This window comes from Halyomorpha halys, unplaced genomic scaffold (genome assembly GCF_000696795.3).
Source record: "Halyomorpha halys isolate HHAL.00 unplaced genomic scaffold, Hhal_1.1 Scaffold2598.1, whole genome shotgun sequence".
Lineage (NCBI taxonomy): Eukaryota > Metazoa > Arthropoda > Insecta > Hemiptera > Pentatomidae > Halyomorpha > Halyomorpha halys.
The window spans coordinates 93,737-113,887 of NW_027113721.1; the positions used below are offsets into that span (position 1 = coordinate 93,737).

The 20,151-nt window shown below is 33.5% G+C and overlaps 2 protein-coding genes across 3 annotated transcripts in view; one reads left to right on the plus strand and one right to left on the minus strand.

Moving 5' to 3' along the window:
- Positions 1–2,374: 2,374 nt before the first annotated feature.
- On the minus strand, positions 2,375–5,324 carry LOC106691649 (protein yellow). The gene is made up of 4 exons (XM_014437496.3): positions 5,205–5,324; positions 3,572–3,763; positions 3,189–3,453; positions 2,375–3,084 (listed from the first exon to the last, which is right to left on the minus strand). The coding sequence occupies exons 1-4, from the start codon at positions 5,300–5,302 to the stop codon at positions 2,449–2,451; spliced, it is 1,191 nt and encodes a 396-aa protein (XP_014292982.3). The 5' UTR covers positions 5,303–5,324; the 3' UTR covers positions 2,375–2,448.
- A 1,666-nt stretch (positions 5,325–6,990) lies between these two features.
- The window catches only part of LOC106691650 (major royal jelly protein 1), a 20,918-nt gene continuing 7,757 nt past the window's right edge, over positions 6,991–20,151 (plus strand). Inside the window, exons 1-3 of one of the 2 annotated variants that reach the window (XM_014437500.3) lie at positions 6,991–7,342; positions 11,787–11,989; positions 15,708–15,969. In XM_014437500.3, the coding sequence (XP_014292986.1) occupies positions 7,283–7,342; positions 11,787–11,989; positions 15,708–15,969 (525 nt within the window). In that variant the 5' untranslated portion in view covers positions 6,991–7,282. The remainder of the gene's footprint in view (positions 7,343–11,786; positions 11,990–15,707; positions 15,970–20,151) is intronic. The other variant, XM_014437498.2, reaches the window with a different exon arrangement.

Consider the following 20,151-nt stretch of genomic DNA (forward strand, 5'->3'; position numbering starts at 1 on the left):
AAAAGAATATCTAACTTCTTAATTTGCAAAGGCTTTAGAGAAGGAGATTCTTCAGACATGGGAGCTTTAAGAAGATGCAGGAGAACTTTATCTGAGGCTAATTAAAAAAGTACACCCTGTTCGGGCATTTAGGAAGCCTGAAATGACAAGTTGTGGCCTTATGATTTAATAAGAAGGCTGTTGAAACCTTTTTCAATTATTACAAAACCATTCTAAGGAGGAATAATTTTTATATATCTCAGATATGAAATGTAGATAAAACAGGCTTTTTTATAATCCAGTCTTCTTCTAAACTCTAAACTGGGAGAAGATTAAAAAAGTTTACCAGACCACACGTGACTGCATCACTTTGAGGAAACTGTAGCCCACTACTTTTGATTTTTCCTTGCAGGTCTTCGTATGCTGAAAGGTGCTCCGCCTGGCAATATAGGAAAGTAATAGTCAACAGTCTAATGAGAAACTTTTTCTGAACTATTTGGAATATTTTATAGCACGTGTAAACCCCACCTTGGAATAATCATAGCCTTTAATAGTGGTCACATATATTTAACATATCTTCCAGAGTCGGTAATGACAGTCCAAATATTAGTTTCCAGATTTTGAGGTCTTTTGAAATTGAAGCTACAAATCAATTTCTCATTGCAAAACTAAAATGTATCAAAGTTATAGCACATGATCTATCATCAGCCATTGGAACCTGGAAATACATTCAACAAAGTCAAAGCCACCTGGAATACATTCAAAGTTCATCAAGTTCGTCATAACATTTTGTATCAAGCCCAGTTAATCAATTATTATCTTGTATAAATTTACATAAAAATATGTTACTCTATTAATACTAAGCCTTTACATATATTATCAATAAAACTAACTCACAGAAACCTCTAGGTTGAACCCAAATAAATTCACTATTTGAACATTTCTGGAAGTCAATATTTATTAGGGTCTGTATAAGATCCCATTTGATGAGGTTGATAACAGGTTCCCTTTGAGACCCTCTAGAATGAGGTAGTTGTAAGAGAATGGTCATTCATTCCCATTAAATGACAGACCTGACAGGGGTATTTTGGGTTTTTTACTTTTACAACATTTTACCTTCCTTTCTTTAAACCTGCAAGTTTTGAGAATCAGTTTCCCTCAGGCTTTCTACAAGCTAAATTAGGAGACAGGTGTCCCCAACATGATCTGATGTCCTTTGCTATTATGAGGCTGTCAACTGATGTGATGGAACATCCTTCAATTGATAATTGAATTTATAATAACTTTTTGATTAATTAATTAATTTTCTTTTATTCAAGTTGCGTGTTTTAGTCTAGATCCATTTAAGATGTTAAGTCATTTAGGTTTGGATTTCTCACATGTTTAAGGCTTTCCTAATGATGGAAAGACAAAGAGTATCTATTTGAAGGTTCAAGAAATTCATTGCTGATCATAATAAATATAATTTAATCATACAGACTTATGAAATAAATGATCTTTTGATTTATTTATTTTTTGTTCATAATTTATTCTGAACATGAAACTTACTTGGTTCCAAAGAGTATACTACTTTAATACTAAATACAAATGTGATTACATCTGTAATAGCATTTATTTTTCACTTAGTTTTTATAATTTCTGCCAGCTATTGTCATTTAGAAAACTTAGCAGATCTGAACAGCTTTCTATTTTGCATTCTAGTCATACTATGATTGTCTTAAAATAACCATCATTGGAAGTACTTATTAAAACATTGTTTTAATATAAGCTATCATTGGGTTCATTGGGGAACTGGAAATATGAACAAATAAGAAATGGGATGATTAAAAAAGACCAAGTATTTATATAAGAAACATAAAATGTCATTTTAAAGTAAATTTTGAGTACATAATTTTATTGTTAATCCAATGTCTTAAATTTACTTCACTTGTTTGAAAAGGGAGTGAATGCCATTGAATGATTGAGATGTAACTTAACTTACATTCTTTTCTTTATAATTCATTGATTTTATTTCACCTGAGATGTAATCTGTCTTATTTATCTATCGGTTGCACTAGTAGGAGACAGTGTTTTAACAATTTCTGTAAAATTTGGCCAATTACTAAACAAAGTTGACTTAAACAAGTTTGTTTAGGAATTGGCCAAATTTTACTGAAATGGGTAAAACACTAATTGTCTTCCACTAGTTATTGTTAAGATAAAGTTACTAGCTGAATTATATTATATTTATATTTTTATTATATTTATAAATGCTGTATAATAAAATGGTAATTCATTTTACTTAATTTTTCCTTAAAAAGCTTAAAAGGCTTGAGGACAAATTAATTTTTTCTAATGATATAAATTAAACATTGAGAAGGAAAACAATAAATACTTTATTTACAAAATTGTCATATTATATACATTAAATAAATTATACTTACTACATAAATTATAAATTAAGAAATAAATTATTATTAATTCACTATGTTAGTTTAACTGCATTACTACTAAGCTGTTAATTGCTTCCTCTTGCTTTGTTCCACTGTTGATATAATGTGGAAGATTAGATTTTATTAGCCTCATTACACCTCTGCTGTAATCAGTCATAGCATGGGTTGGGATAAGTTCACTTTTCACATTATCTACTAGCTGAAAATTTGCTTCTGAGAAAGGTTTAGCAGTATTCCACTTGTAAACTTCCGTTTTATTTTCATATCGGAAATAAATGCAGTCCCAATCATCTGTTCCTAGGAAAATGAGCTTCTTTTGCTTTTTACCTACATTAAAAGATTTAACCGGCGCATTCTCAAACTGGAGACTTCTTGAATTTACAGCAAAAACATCTTCTCCAGACCTATATGTGAAATACACAAAGTTTTCACCCGAGGATTTTCTTATCAATAACATATATAAAACATCTTTTGGAACTGAGTCTGGTAGGACCTCTGGTGGTAAAACTACACGGTGACCCTTTTCTGCATTTACATTGTATACAATTATGGACTTTGTTCCTGCATCACTCACGTAGATAAAACAACTTCCTTCAGCAGCATAATCTGCCACAATGAATTGAAGTCTCGATTCTGGACTGATGAATGCTGATAAAATTATCTCTTTTATTATCTGGTAACAAATAAAAATAAATTATAATTATAAGGTATGTAAGGTAATATATTTTGTTTTACAATATGTGATATTAAAAAAAACAACGAAAAAAATGTAATTACCTTTCCATTTCGCACATCATAAGCAACAATTTTCGGAGGACATTTTTGTACTGTTTGTGGTTCATTGGTTTGGGCAGTACCGGCATCAAGGACCCACAATAAACCAGTGGGGTCCAAGAACAAATCTATCGCTGACTGTAGGCAGCTACAGTCACCTTCAGTTTGTTCCTTCCAATTAGGGAATGGTTCGAGGCATACATTTCCATCATGATCCTTTGATTTCATGCATGTTTTAAGAAGTGTTGCCTCAATACCAGGTTTGAATCTAAAATATAAAGTATCAAGCCAAATTCTTAATAAAAAGATAAAAAAATTAAATGCATTTTTAAAAATTTGTTTGTTTTATAATTTTTTTTTATCAAATAACTTAAAATACTGATCACCTTGGAACACATATAAAAACATTATCCTTGAAAATTTGTGCTCTTGTTGCAAGACCATTATTGACCTTCTTTCCTGGATGCATTAAAGTGACTCCCCCGACCCAGTTGACAGGTTCAAGATCGTTTTCCTTCAGTGCCAAGGCACAGGTCACTGCTGCCAAGCAGTGAACCATGAGTGCCCATTGTTGCATCCTAACTCAGAACAGTATAAAAAGAAATATATAAAAAATTAGTGATGATAAAAATGTATATCTAGTATTTAACAATGCTTTAAAGTTCTAAATTTTCTATTGCACTCTATTAATGGTATCCAAACTAAACAAAATATGATAATATAAATTGTTAAAGTTTGTACCTATTTGAGCTACCTCCCTGCTTATTTAAATATATTCGATGTACTAGGTCTTTGAGGCTATATAATTGCTATGTACTAGTAATTAAAGTAAGCGGAGAGTAAACTAAACTTTACCATGTATATTGGATAACAAAAAAATTACAAAATAGTAGTTAACAAAAAATAACTAAAACAATTATGTGTAAAATTCCTTTCAAAGAAATTTCAACAATAATAACATTTATGTGTTAAAACAGCTTTAACTTTACCTTGTAAAAATTATGTTACTGTTTTTTTGAAAAATAAAGAATAGATTATTCAATGTTGAACTTGGTAAGAATATTTTGAATAATAAAATTAATAAATTAAACAAAATAATAATTGAAGCTTAGAAAAACTGAAACAGCAAATTTCAGTTTACATGATGTTAATGGCTGCAACAGCAGTCACAATCACCTTGGAAACTTGGTTTAAGATAAGTGCATGAATTGTACAAACATTACAAGTGCATGAATTGTACAAACAATACAAGTGCATGAATTATACAAACATTATAAGTGCATGAATTGTACAAACATTACAAGTGCATGAATTATACAAACATTACAAGTGCATGAATTGTACAAACAATACAAGTGCATGAATTATACAAACATTATAAGTGCATGAATTGTACAAACATTACAAGTGCATGAATTATACAAACATTACAAGTGCATGAATTGTACAAACATTACAAGTGCATGAATCGTACAAACATTAATAAGTGCATGAATTGTAATTTTTCATAAAGCTGTTTTGTTGGGAGACCAAACATCTATAATAATCTGAATGAATAGTGTGTATTTACTTCAGATAACTATAGTTGGCAGTTCTACCAACAAAACCATTTGGGTATTGAAAATGAGCCTCATTTATGGACTTTCTTTGGATATGCACTTATTCCAATTTACCTTATTCCTATTGAAAGGAACAAAAAATAAAAAAACAGGAACTTAAAAGAAAAACATTACTCTATAAATAATATTTGTTTTTTGGAAATTACTACTAAAATATTTATTACCACTTTTAATAGTTATTTAAAAATCACAAATGGAGAGGATAAATCCGGATTTAATGGACAGATTTGTCATCTGGAGTTAATAATGAATTTTGATTCTCAACGTTGAACTATGAATCTAAATTCGAGCAATTTAATTATTTATTCATCTTCAGACAATATCTAAACAGTAACTATAATCTTGAATAATTATTATTACAATTTCTTTTTTTATAAAAAATTGATTAGATGCTACCCACCTGAGTTGGTCAGCGTGATGCCTGCCAGATACAACTGCGAGTTGGTAAAATAAGATGGTAAGATTTATAAGGACTAGTTTGTGATGATTTGTCAGCATTTGTCTTGAGGCCAAGGTTAGTTTTGTTACCCTATCCTCGGCTCATTTAGTAATTGACCTCGTGATTTAATAAAATAATAATTTTTTAAACAATTATCGAATAGTCTGAATATGTTTAGCAATTAGTGCACTCAAAATGAAAGAGAATCCATTTTATACGTACATATGGTTCAGTTGTATAACAGAAGCTTTATTATCACTGGAAATTATAATCTTGCGAAGATTATTAAGGAACAACTTTTTTAAATTAAATAGCTTTTCGTTAACAATAGCTTGTTAAATCTTACTTCTGTAGATTGATCACGTAAAGTTTTCAGTTTAACTTTTGTAGAGAAAAATACAATTCTCTGATTCAACCATCAGTGTTATAAATTTTTTTTAAAAGATTCAAGTAAAATTTTTCCTTGGTAATATATTGTAAAACGGACGTTTAAAGAAGTTACGAAGGTCGGATAATTTAAACACGTTTGAACTTGTATATGCTTTGTTTATTTACTCATACATATTTACTATGTATGTACAGTAAGAATTTTTTTTTAAAAGCAAATCATTTCATTTAATTAATCCTTGTTAACTTGTAAAAATTTGCTGCGGTACTATTTGTGTTTTTTTCCTAATACCGTATAGCATGGTAAATTACGTGACCCCAGTCTAGATTATTATGATTTTTGGTACTAAAAATAATTTATTTTTTTACATTAAACTATGTTTTTCCAATAGTCCCACATCTACAGATCTAGGTCTGTTATTTATTCAATGGGAAATTTTAATTTGTCAGACATGAAATTCCCCCCCCCCCCCAAAAAAAAATGTTTTTGTCACAATAGTATCCCGTCAACCAGGGTAACTTTGTGACAGAAGTACCTTTGATTCAAATTACAAATACACAATTTTTTTTCTCAAGATGACGTCAAATTAAACTGTTAATCACATTCAGAAACATTTAATCACGTTTCTTATAACAAAAACTCGCTGAAAAATTCATCTAACAAGTACTATTTTTAAATTTAAATGAACAATTACTATATTAAAAAGAAGGGAAGAAAGCAAGGCACAAATTTTTAAATAAAATATTAAATTTCAGCTGAACCACCGATTTTTCTCCAATTAAGGGTTCCCCTTTTATGAGGCTGGGTGGACACCGAAGGGCTCCCCCGAATCCACAGGATTGACTAACGGATAAAATAACAGAATAAATAATTGTCTGTCACAGCCGGATTCGAATCAGGGTCCTAGGAGTTAGTAGTGCAATGTCTTACCACGGAGCCACGCTGCTTCTCCCTTATTGTAGTATATACTAAAAATTATTTGCAGATGCATTTTTTAATGTACTGGGTTTTATGCATCGGGCTTCTACACAATTAAATTGAATTTTTGAAACATTTTAAAAAATGTGGTGAACAAAATTAAGCCATAAGTGTGAATTTCAAGGATCAAAATCATATTGACATAGTTGTTGATTGGTAATTTAAATTTCCCTGAATTCATTTCATTCTAAAGGATATCTAGAGGTAGATAATAAAAATTCTACCAGCAATAGAATTTGTCCTTAATGTTTGATTGATGAGTCATTTGAGATATTAAAAATCAAGTAATAAAGTGTAGTTTTAGGGCATTATTTGTAATAACATACGACGTTGTTGTGTGGTAAATCATAGCAACGCATTGGAATATCTTCGAACTGCATTTAAAAATTCATAAACACTCGTTTTTGTGTTTGTGTGGCGCTGTGCAGGTTCATGAGGAACTAAGATGAAATAAGATCTACACTTATGGCATGAATTCTTTCCAAGCTTAGTCATCGGAAATACGAATTTAAACAAATTAAAATTGGTTACAGATGTACCTGAAATAAAAATAAAAAAAAATACATATGTCAACAGGGTGCCAAGATGTGTACTTTGAAAGTTACAAATACCGATCTGTTTGTTCGGAAAAAAGAGATAAAAATAAAATATTTTATTGTTGGGTTTACTATTGATGACAATGAAGAGTCAGCAATTGAACATAATGGGTTTGAGGGACTGCATGATTGTTTTCGTAAGTTAATATCACAATCATTGATCCTTTTTTAGTATAGGGTTGCAATGTATGACAGACTGAATGAAGTATTTACTTTAAGTTGCTGTTAGTCCAATTGTAACGTAAATGCAAAATTTGTCGAATAAAATATTTCATATTAAAATTTGGATTACATTTTCATAATGTATAGGTTAAAACATAGTTTGGAAGGAACTTTGATTAGGTGGTAGCCGGTACATGTTACGTTTTCTAGCAAGTACGGATGAGGAATAGCCTGTTGCTATGGCTATCACAAAACATTTCTAGGCTGTGTACAGACCATGTCGCTTGATAATATGTACTGATGTCACCTGATATGCGGTCACACACTACAGGCTTGCGCTTTGGATATCGGAAGGTTGTCAGTATTACTTTCTAAAATCTCAGGTGTCTTAAAGGCTTCCTGGTCAGCCTTATTGTTGAAAATTTATGATAGTGCTTTCTTGATTTATGAATCCGTGGCTATTTAATGTAATAAGTTACTTTATTTATTCAACTCATAAAGCCGGTATCTAAAAGGCTTTCCCTTTAATAGAACTTATGAGTTATCCTTAAGATATCTATATTTCAAAGGTTTTTGGTAGTCATTAAGTAGGGTATGGGTTTCGAGATTTATTTGGGAGAACACCAGTATATAAGTATTGACTGATCCTGGTGGGAATCGAATCCACGCCGTAAAGTACTTGACTATTTACAAATAAAAAAAATAGAATGATAGTTTTGAACAAATCTTAATCTCTAATAAATTTACTTCAAGGTGGATACATTAATGTAGTGGGAAGAATTTCTATATTCCTATTCAGGAAAGAAAAAATGAACTTTTGTTTTCACCTGTATATATCAATTAAAAGCTAGATCGTGATTTTGTAAGGGGATGGAGGGTAAATTTAGGGTTGAATACCAGAAACTTCATCGTATTGTGTAGCTCCGATACAGTGAAATTTCTGATTTTTAACCTAAAATAAATTATTATTATTAGCGTGACGGACCATGGAGGTCCTAGGCCCCACGCTTTGTACTTAAGAAATACATCGCGAGTTTCATGACGTTGTTTTCATAGGGTGGGTTTGTCACTTCCACGCCTATTTTTGTGAGTGGCACCCATTGGCTAACGGGCTTCACAAATATCCGGGGGTGGCTGCGGGTGAGTATTGTAAAATTATATGCTTGAAACAATCCCGTATAGGGCAGGGGGAATCGATCTCGCAACCTTTGGGTTGGCAGACAAGTGCGTTACCACGCTGCTACCGTCACTCCCTAACCCAAAATAAATAAAAATATTTTTTTTTAATCGACTAATTATTACTAAAGGCCCAAAAAATCAATTTTAAATATAATAAAAAGAGATGATGATTTTTATATTGCATAATACAAATCTAGCACGCGCACCGGACAACTTTCACTTATCACCCTACTAGGACCCAAAGTATTGAGCAGTTTAGTGGGCTCTAGATATTACTGTGATTATCGAGAAAGACGAGGATAGGCGAAAATTATGAAGAAATAATGTTTATTTTGCTGTTGCTATGAAATTCATAGAGTATCCAATATAAATTTTGTTCATGAAAAGAATAGGTCAGTTTAATGAAGATAATGCAGACATAATACAATCAGGAGCGCCGAAATATAATGCTTCTGTTTTTCTTTTAGTTATTAAAATCTTTAATATTTTGTATTTATCCACCATTTATGATTGCTAACAATAAGAACTGTTTATTTTCTATAACTAAACAAAATTAAAGTTACTTTAGATGAAGATTTTTTAAAATATAGTCATTTAAGCCCTTTTGGACTATTTCAATAAGGTTAAGACCTAGCCGACATTAAATACCATTTCATTCTACATTAACTTGGCCAATTTAATAAAAATCGAGAAAATAAAAAAAATGTGAATAATGGAATCCATTAAGTGGCACTTCTGGTCGGTCGGTTTTAGCGTAAAAGTTACTGTCACATCCATGTAATTTCAGTTTCCTACGAATTTTTGTTTTTGGGCTATGCTGTTCAAAAACATACATGCATACACCTATTTTTTTGGACCTCAAAACATGACGTCAAAATGTCGAAATTTTTCACTATTGCAATACTTTTCACTTACCATATATTCCATGTATAAGTAAGTGAAAGTAAAAATAAGATAGAATTTCTTGTTTTTATAGCATCAGAAAAATAACAATGTTTAGTTTATTATTTTCGTATTCCCTGGTCTTAATGTTTTTTTCTTTTTTCGAAAACCACAAAAATATTAATAACTTTAACACGATCCCACCAATCCACACAAAACTTGGGACATTTGCACTGTGGCAAGTGAAAATTGTGTGATGGGCCCACCGCCCCAGATTTTTCTTTATATAGATTGATTTAGATTTTTATAAACTACTTGACTCGTTCGGTTAAAACGATGCCAGAAAGTTCATATGATATATGAGTTATGTTTCTTAAAGTTATCTAAGTTTAATGAAAAACATAAATAGTTTTCAATAGTTCACTCACATCTAGTTCCACTAGGTCCTAAATTGAAATTACTTTGAATGTACTGGTTAATGAAGTCACTAGAAGGTATATAATAATCAATTAAATTATGAAATGCATAATTTGTATTTTTTTCCTATCATTTTGAATGTAATATCATGCAGGATTGAGATTTATTGCCGATATCGTATGTACTTTTGAGAAAGTGTAAATGTTCCCACTTCCAGTCCAGATGAACTCCAGAATCGACATTAATCCTCAAATCCATCGTAATGTTTGCATATAGGTGCCACATACCTACCATGGAGTTGGTCATCTTAGGGGCAGAGAGGTATTTATAACCATAAAGGCGTGTCTTTTTAAAACTCTTATCAGACCTACGCTGACCATCTTCTAGAAGTCGAGAACTAGCTCTTGCTAGGCTTGACGTCGAATCCTCCATAGAATCTATGTAGCGGTTTGTAATAATGTAGTTTGTAGACAGCGCACTAACGTCGAGCTGATGGCCCTTTACAATGATATCGACATTGTTACATCAGATAAGATAAGTCGTTTACGGTTGGCCGAACATCTTCCGAGAATGGTCACCAAATCCGAGGAAGATCGACTGGACGAAAAAGACGAACGGAAGGCTGCTCTGGGCGGACGGTGTGGAAGATGGTCACTTGGTCCATTCTGGTTATTCAGTACTGGAGAGCAATAACACAGCAGAGACATGACTAACTATAATGGTCGAGGTACCATGCGGCCGTGCTCTCTCGCTGTAGCGCTGGTTGTCTATAATACTAACGATAGAGAAAGGCCTACAAGAAGTGCTGCATGGGATGATCTTGCACTAGACTATATTGCTCATATTGAGCAGCCTATATTTCACATTTCAATAATCAGTGATCCATCAGTGTACGCTGATGCAGTTCCGAAGTAACGTGGGCTGACCAGCACTCATTATATTTCGGGGCCTTTCCTCTTGGCCAATAGCGGGTTTCTCTAACTTTTCTTTTTTGTTCTCACTTTCTGGACGTACAACATTCTTATGTCCGGTAATTGAAAGCTACCTACCATGCCTTGTTCGGCTGGAGTTAAATTCAAACGACTTGGCTCTTTAGGTTTTTGGTTGGCGTTTTTTAGGATAGGATGGCAGTAGTTCAGAACTAGTTCATTATATTGTATTCAATTTTTTTCCTCAAAATAACGAAAATGCTAGTAAATTTTTAGATATGATGTTTGATGTTTTCAAGTATAAGTGTCGTTAGATATTACGTGTGGTGCTTTCCGGATAAAACGAGACAATTTTAGGTGGAGATATTAAATTTTATAAATTTTACTGTTTAGAGCTTTGAAATGTTTTAGTTGAGGTAGAGTAGGAATAGGAATTCATGTCCTCTCTCAAGTTTAAAGATGTTTACATTTAGTTTTTTCTCTTATCCACCGTTTCTCTTAAAATTATCACGCAAAATATAATGACTGCTGAACATTGTTATAGAATTACCACAATCGCGCCTTATCTGCTTGAATTTTTCGTAATATTATCTTTTACATTGAAGAGGTAATTGACCTATGAAGTGATAAACAACGAAGCTTGACGTTTTCTGCCGAATTATTGAGGTCTTTTTCAAAGTCAAGGTCTTTGGAGAATTAATCATTATGAAACAAAATATTGGGGATCAACAACTTGATAACAACCTTGAACCTACACGTCGCAGTAGCTGATTGTAGAAACGGTTCAAACCTCTTCAGCATTACACATTGACCCTACTCCTAACTTAATTCTCCTCCATCAGTTTATAAATAGAGATGCTTTAAAACTAAAGTAATGACTACACTGATTACTACAAGTAATCAATAACATAAAAATAAAGTAATGACCAAGAAAAATTCTCTATTATTTAATATATATTAACCAAAGGTGAGTATTAAAACGGGAGCTGATTATGCTATATTATCCTTTCAGATGGCGCTACTCCAGATGTGTTGTGCAGATTACACGCGAGAAATGGTGTGCGCTATGACGATGTACCCGAACGGGGTAGAAATAGCTTGGGAATGTGAAGAACACTACCATTTGATGCACTGTTCTGGTCTCTATTCCCCGCGGGACATGTTGGCTACCAGGGTACAGATGTACAAGGAAGTTGGCTTCATAGCTTTTCCGAGGTATTGGCTACTTCAGCGATCTATAGATTTAGATTTACTAGGTTTAGGGCACGTTATTCGTATTTATAAATATACCGTATCTTTAGGTCATCCGAGTTAAGGCATAACATTCTATATTATTATTTATTTATTTACCACCCTACCCTGCCTATTGGACAATACGGGTTTCACAGCAGTGGGTACAACTCATTGCTGCATATGACAAACATTTACATATCTGTGCACTCAGCTTGCTCTTGCTACAAAATCTTGCTCTTCTACAGAGGCCTTGCTGGTGTACCTTATTCTCGCCTACCCAGAGAGAAGTGAGTAGATCCCACAGCTTCCTTCCACCCGTACATGAAGGTCTTGTAGTGCGGGTAGTTTTCTTTCTTCATCAGCTCAGGAAGATCGCTTTCAGTCAGAACATAGAGTCCTGTTCCCCTCATCATCTTGGCTCTTAGTGCTTCATAGGCGGTACATGGAAGTACGACGTGCTCGGCGGTCTCTGGAACCTGACAAATTGGGCAAAGATTTTTGTTTATGCCATGTGCGGCGAGCTTAGCACGGAAACCCCCATGCCCCGTGAGGAACTGTGAGACCCAGTAGGACGGGAGGATGATAGGCGTGAACTAACGGTAGGTATGTACTTCCTTAGGGTAGCCCCTTTTGAGCAATCCATCCACCGTCGGTTCCATTCTCGCAAGGTTTATTCTCGAAGAACCCTCCTCCATCTGTTAGGGTTTTCACCAATACTCGCTTGGATGTTCTTCGGTAAATCCGCCAGACCTTCCCTCTTTATTTTGTGTCAATAATAGTCTTCCTGCAGGAGAAGATCGATAGGTACTCCTCCAGCTAATACCTGTACCAGCTAATCCTCTGTATTGTAGCCAACCTTCGCTTCTTCCTTTTCGAGAGATATCTACTCCATGTTGGGGATGCATATCTCAAGATACCCACAACAAATCTTTTATAGATGGTCAATGTTGCTGGATATCTGAGGCCCCAAAATGCGCCCCTGATAGGATTGAGTGCATTAAGAGCAAGGGCTACCCTACTTCTCATGTAGTTTAAGTGAGATGCCAGATTGAACTTTTTGTTGGCTTAAAAGTTTTAATCGCCCTCTTCTTACTGAATCAAAAACATGAACTCAATCGGACGATGAAAAAACTCAGGTAATCGGTCAGCACCTCATAAAAACATTTGACCCACACCCTGACATTCCTAATCCAACCCACATCGAATACATTGAAGAAGAATTAAACATTCCACTCCAAATGACCCTTCCTCCTAAAGCATTTAATCCTTCAGAAATATCCAACATCATTCAGAAGTTACATACCCGCAAAGCTCCCGGTTATGACCTAATTACATCCCATATTCTAAAAAATCTTCCTCGAAAATCTGTTCTATTCCTCACCTACATCTACAATGCTGTACTCAGATTCACTTATTTTCCTGACCCATGGAAATTATCCATAATTAAAATGATTCCCGAACCTCAAAAGCCGCCTGAATACCCATCCTCCTACCGTCCTATCCCTTTGTTACCTATGATGGGCAAAATCCTCGAGAAATTCAACTTAAAACGCCTGTACCCTATCCTTGATTCCAACCACATAATCCCAGATCACCAGTTTGGATTCCGAACATCCCACTCCACTATCCAGCAATGCCATCGTGTGATTGATGTTGTCTCGTCTTCATTGGAGCACGGAATGTACTGCTCGGGAGTCTTTCTTGATGTAGAACAGGCTTTTGATCGAGTCTGGCACCCTGGACTGCTATACAAGATCCGTAAATTCCTAGCCAATACATACTTCCTCATTATCCGTTCTTATCTCTCCGTCAGATTATTTCAAGTAAATTACAACAGCGCTTATTCATCCCTATTCCGTCAGTCTACTGGTGTACCTCAGGGTAGTATCCTTGGTCCTATCCTTTTATATAGTTTTCACAGGTGACATCCCAACCCATCCTAACACTATCCTCACCAGGTATGTCGATGCCACATGTCTATTGTCAGTGAACAATGATCCTTACATTATATTCCAAACCCTCCAATCCCACATCACCACCCTTGAAGAATGGTGCCAAAACTGGAGGATTAAAATTAATGCCAATAAATCCCACCAAATCACATTTACCCTTCGTCGTAAACCCATGACCTCTTGCCCTACCGTATCCTTTAATAATACCCCACTTATTCCTGTCGAACAGATCCGTTACCTAAGACTACATCTGGACAAACGACTGACATGGAATCCTCATACAAGACTAAAAAGACAAGAAACTGTTCGTCGATTTCGACTATTACAACATTTACTAGACAAACGGTCTAAATTGCCAATCCATTACAAAAGACTGATCTACATGACTATTATAAGGTCTATCTGGACATACAAAGTTGAGCTTTGGAGCTCCACTAAGCCATCAAATTCCTCCCGAATCCAATCCTTACAGTCCAAAATCCTTAATGCTCCTTACTTTGTCACAAATCAAGTCATCCATCAGGACCTCAATGTTCCATATGTTGCCGATTTGGCCAGAACCAGATACCATTCCTTCTTGATGATAAACTTCTCAACCACCTAAATCCACTTGTTTCTAACCTTGCTTCTCCTTCATTACCTAATAATCCTCCTCGGCGATGGCCTCGACTTCTCCTCTAGAAATGTTATTGGAGTTCTATCAGTGGGTAGATTCTGCACATGTTTGTATCATGTCACTACGTCACCTACAGCAAATTTACTTGTATATATTTGTATAAAGTTGTAAATAACAATAAATAAATTAATAAAAAACAAAATCTGCAATTAGACATACCAGAGAACCTAACCTATCACACGGGCTCTCAAGCTGGACTCCGCATAACCTCCTATAATTCACCTTATAAAATTTCATATATATCTTGTGGAGTACCTAGTAGTACAGAGTTCTTGAACGGAGAATCTATGACCTCCTTGAGGAGTGAATGAATTGAGCTTCTAAAGCTTAGAGCTTTTAGAGGTTGGAAGGCTTAAACACACACAAAAAAAAGTCCGATAGTAGGAAAAGTGTTTTGAAGAGAAAATATTAAGACATAGTTCCAATAAAAAAATTAAAGTAGTAGTCAATTAAAGCTAGTAATAAACTGATAGATAGGCAGTTCCTTGGGTTCGAATAATCACGTCCTATTTATCTGAGATCAGCTGAGATACAAACTAAGTTGCGCAAGACATCCCAATATCCCTGAACAAAAAATCAGATTAGTGCTCTTTGCTCCAGTTAGTTTATTCAGTCATATTTAATAACAAAATATTTAGCCAATGATTTGGCTAGGTCAAAACTGTTTAGAAAATATGAGCGGAATATGCTGAAAGAATGGAATATGTTTTCTTGGACAACCCTTCCAGTCTTGAAGAAGGTAGATAATGTTGGCTAAAATGTTGGGACACATGAAATATTAAATTGTAAAATGTTATACTTCTAATAGCATATCATCCTATTTATATGTATACATCTTAATATAATAGATGCGATTGATCGGGATTAATATATTATTATAATTTTTTTAAGATAATAATTTATTTATGAATTAAACTGCCTTCAAGATATTCCTGATAGATGCATATCAAGGAAACTTCTTGAGGAATTTCAAATGTGTAAGCCAAACAGTGCATACTGTATCATGGACATCAAAGCATAAAAGTGATATGAATTTTAAAATTCATCGGGTCCCTTTGCATTATGTTCTCAGGTTCCGGTGCGGCGTGGCTGCTACCCTGATGGCGATGAATATGACCGACTACTGCCGCGAAGAGCCGATGATGTACGCCTTCCCGAACTGGGAACTGAACAACGCGACGGAGCCATGGTCCATGGTGAGCGTGATCGACCTCCAGCTCGACGAGAAGTCCATCCTCTGGGCCCTCGACTCTGGCATCATGAGCTCCCTCTCCGACAACCCTATTATTTATTCTGCTCCGAGGTTGGTCTCTTTTTGCCCCAACTCCGGTAAGGTATGGCCCAATGTTCAGTATCCTTTGTAGTTTTTTAAACTTCTCGTAAGTAGTAGTTAGTAATATGTTTAGAAATGACTTCGAATCATACTACTAAGAATGGATTTCTGGTTGTAGTAGCTTTTCCTTATAGCGCTAAAATTAATCCTGATTATCGCTTCCATTCGCTAGGAGCGCACAGTGAAAGTGGTTGCGATAGTGGCTTTGACACTCCAGCATGTCATTGGATGGATATGCCTGATATATCAGAAGGCAGCTTTGTGATGAGGGGATAGGTAAGACCTGAGAAGAAACAATATTGATTGACAATGTTAAACTTAAGCTTATTTAAATACTCATTTTTTCTCATTAACCAGATGATTGTAAAGCGACGATAGGTAAGGCGGGAAAATGCCTCCCCTATTTCCAACCCCCCTCTCTCCCAAACTGGGTCCGCACATTTCAAGTGGTCTAGCAATAAATGTATTTGTTACTTATTCATTTTATTTTGTAACTTGACAACTTTACTTTATGTTAAAACTTTGTCTGATTCAGCTACTTAAATACTAAGCCTCCTTCAAATGTTATTAGTTAATGGAAATTGTCTTTTTTTTTTTCAAATAAAGTTTTGTTTTGTTGCTTAATCAATTATTTGGTTAGCGCTTCCAGTTCAACAACAGCTAATACAACTTTACCAATTCGAATTTTCGGGATGAAATTTTCTGTTACTTTTCCTTTAATCACTTCCTTAAGTTTCGAACATAATTTTTAGTGTATTTTAACCCTCTATTTATTGTGCAAATTGTGCATTTCTTGAAAAGTTGTTCTGGTGCTTGGACCAATTAGTCCACTATATATATGTTAGATAACTTATAATTACCTCTGTAATAATTTTGATGATATGGCCACAAAACTACATCAGTGGACGACGTGCCAATGACGTAGATTAATCGCATTTTTAAAAGCTACAATTTCCATGGATTTCAAATTTGACGTTGATGTTTTAAACCATCTTTTTCTTTGGGTTATAGTAACTGTGCAGTACAACACAATTTGATATTTTGGTGCATTTATATTTCAATTCCTAATAACCAAAAGACCTTCATATATTATTGACCTCCTCATCCTATGCTCATCCTTTCATTTGTTGAACAGAAGATTTCAACCTACCGATTTGTACATTCCATCCCATACAACGTGCTCCTTTGAAAAATTCTTAGCTGTTCGAGCTACCTCATTCTGGAACTCCTTACCCATGTCCATCCGTAAAGCTTCCTCCTTAACATCACTCAACCACTAATTATATACACTAGGTGTATTCATGATCTTTAGTTTAACATGTTAAATGGAGAAATATTTCCTTCTTTTACCATGTTAAAACGATATAGCATTGCTGAGAGTCTGTTACTAGGCCAGTTAAATGGAGAATGACATCACAAACATTTTTTTTGTTGTCGGGTAAGGTTACTTACTCGTTGTTTGTTTTGTTGTTTTTTTCTTTTGTCTTGTGTTTTGGACTTTTTAAAAAAACAATCAGTAGCCAAACTTTTACACCTCTACTTTTCACTGATTGTACGTACGTTGTAATAAATTACTGTAATAAAACTTAGAAGTAAACAATAACATGAAGTTTTGGAAGGAAATGTTACAAAACAAGTTGCTCTGTAGGAGCTCTTATGTATTTAACAGTATAGGGCTGCTCACAATTCTACACCTATAGATTTTAACATGGTAAGGACATAGGGTTGCGATGAAAAAAAAAAATATCTGCTCAGAAAATCCGCTAGGAGCTCTTATGCATTTTCCATTTAACATAACTTTAAATAGGGCTTCTCACAATGCTATAATTATAACATTTTACATGGTAAAACATTTTACATTTAACAAAACATCATGAATACCTCTTTTATATATTATATATATCCATCTCCTTGATTATCAATCTTCCGTAAGCTTGTAAATAATAAACATCAATATAAGCTCAGATAAATATTTATGTTTTGTTCATATTATGTGTATATCGTTATAATTCTAGTCTTATTTAATTATGTTTAAAATCAGTTAATGTAGCTAGACAACCTATTAATAAAGATATTGAAATTTTTCCAAATTTGTTATTCCCAGGGGACCAAGTGTCCGGGAATCAAGATGGATTTTTCATTGCATATTGGTCCTGCTGGTGACCCTCGTGTGATTTATTGGCCCTTTGCGTATTTGACACTTCAAATTAAAATGTTAATAGTATATTTTGATTTCAAGTTCTGCTTGATATTCTTTTTTTTTTTTTTTTTGTTTTTTTGGTAAGAGCTAACTTAAGGATATTAATTATTTTATTTTTTGAGATGGGTTATTGTTGAAATAGTTGGTATTTCAATGGTTATTGAAAAATTAGGATCTGGACATACTTATTTTAATAACACAAACAATAATAGAATAGTTTTAAATGTTAGTTTATATTTATAGAACACAAATAACTCGCTAAAAAAAATAAATATGCTAGAAAAATGAGAAAGTTGTTGAGAAGTGGGCACACGTTCAAATCAATTAGTATATTGCAATAAATTACTGGACAGGTACCACATACTTATTATTCAGGCCCGGACTAGTCTCCCTGTTTCGAAATCATTTTTAGTTGAGTTTTCCTCCCAAACCATCACAAAACCTTCCAGAAAAAACTACTTATATTCACTTCATGTTTTATTTATGTTATTAGTTAAAGTATATATAAAAAAATATGGCAAAATTGATTGCAGAGCCGAACGGAGCATATGGTAAAAAAAAAAAAACTGCCAAAGGAATATTTTTAGCCGATAGAATTTTTTACATTTGCGGTGACACGTGCGGCTGACAGAAATGTGCATAAAATACTTTTTGGTACTCTGATTCATAGTCATTAAAACGTTATCAAAAACTCCACAAACGAATTTATTTATTTTCAAATCAGAAGATGGGTTTACACTATATTAGAATCTTGAGTGCTCAATGTCATTACTTTTAGGTACTTCTTAAACTGGAATCCTGAAGATATAATACATCATTCCACCACGAAATAAAAGTAAATCCCTTCCCAGTCCCTCCTGCTGAGCTACAATCTTTGTGATCTTTACTGAGCTACGATCATTGTATCATTCTACTGAGCTACAATCATTGTGTCATTCTACTGATCTACATTCATTTCATCATTCTATTGAGCTTCAATCATTGTGTCATTCTACTGAGCTACAATCATTGTGTTATCTATCTAACAACTCTACCTGCAACACTAAACACCTAATAGAACATAATTTAAAATAGAGAAAATTTTCTAAAATATGAGCCCTATTAGAGCTGTTTACCTTCAATTGTCCTGGAGTTACAATTTTTACCGATAATATTTCATAAAAAATCAGTAGTGTATTTATTTTGGGGAAATTATATCTTAGAAACCATTAGACATATAGATTGTCTGTTAGCACTCAAATGAAATCTAGTTTAATGTACTATAAAGTGGGTTATAACGTTTATATTCTTAGGAGTAGTAGTTACATTCAGGCACTTTTCTAGACATAGTAGTTTAAAAACCATATTCTTATTTTGATCAACAAACGCAGTTGTATTGTAAACATAGTTAATGTCATACCAATAGTTAGATTAAATTCCTCTGGTTGAAGAAAATAATATTAAAACTATTCAATTCTCAACTAGTAAACACTGATTAGTTTTAAGTAATTTCTTATTATATATTATAAATAAATATATTTATTTCTAACTCTTCCCTATTTCTAATTTTTTTTTTTCAAGTTCACAATATTGATGGAATATTACTAAAAGAGCTCTCTGAAGACCTCTCAAAATTTTTATGGCAAACAGTTTACATAATGTTAAATGTATTGTGAGCAATTTAATTCCACTTACATACTTTTTTTTTTTTAATTACCAAATATGTTACATATTATAGCCTTATTCTATAGAGAAAAAATGTAAGAATGCAAACCAAAATCAGGTCAGACATCCGTGAATATTTAATAAAATGTGACATTATTCTTAGCAATAAAATGTGACATTATTCCTAGCAATAAAATGTGACATTATTCCTAGCAATAAAATGCGACATTATTCCTAGCAATAAAATGTGACATTATTACTAGCATTAAAATGTGACATTATTCCTGGCAATAAAATGTGACATTATTCCTAGCAATAAAATGTGACATTATTCCTAGC

What these genes read in the sequence shown, in the direction of transcription:
- LOC106691649 (XM_014437496.3), bottom strand. Translation starts at nt 5,302, where the DNA reads ATGCTGACAAATCATCACAAACTAGTCCTTATAAATCTTACCATCTTA. An exon ending in CATCACGCTGACCAACTCAG is followed by an intron (nt 3,764 to 5,204) that starts GTGGGTAGCATC and finishes GTTCTGAGTTAG; the next exon opens with GATGCAACAATGGGCACTCA. An exon ending in GTTTTTATATGTGTTCCAAG is followed by an intron (nt 3,454 to 3,571) that starts GTGATCAGTATT and finishes TTTATATTTTAG; the next exon opens with ATTCAAACCTGGTATTGAGG.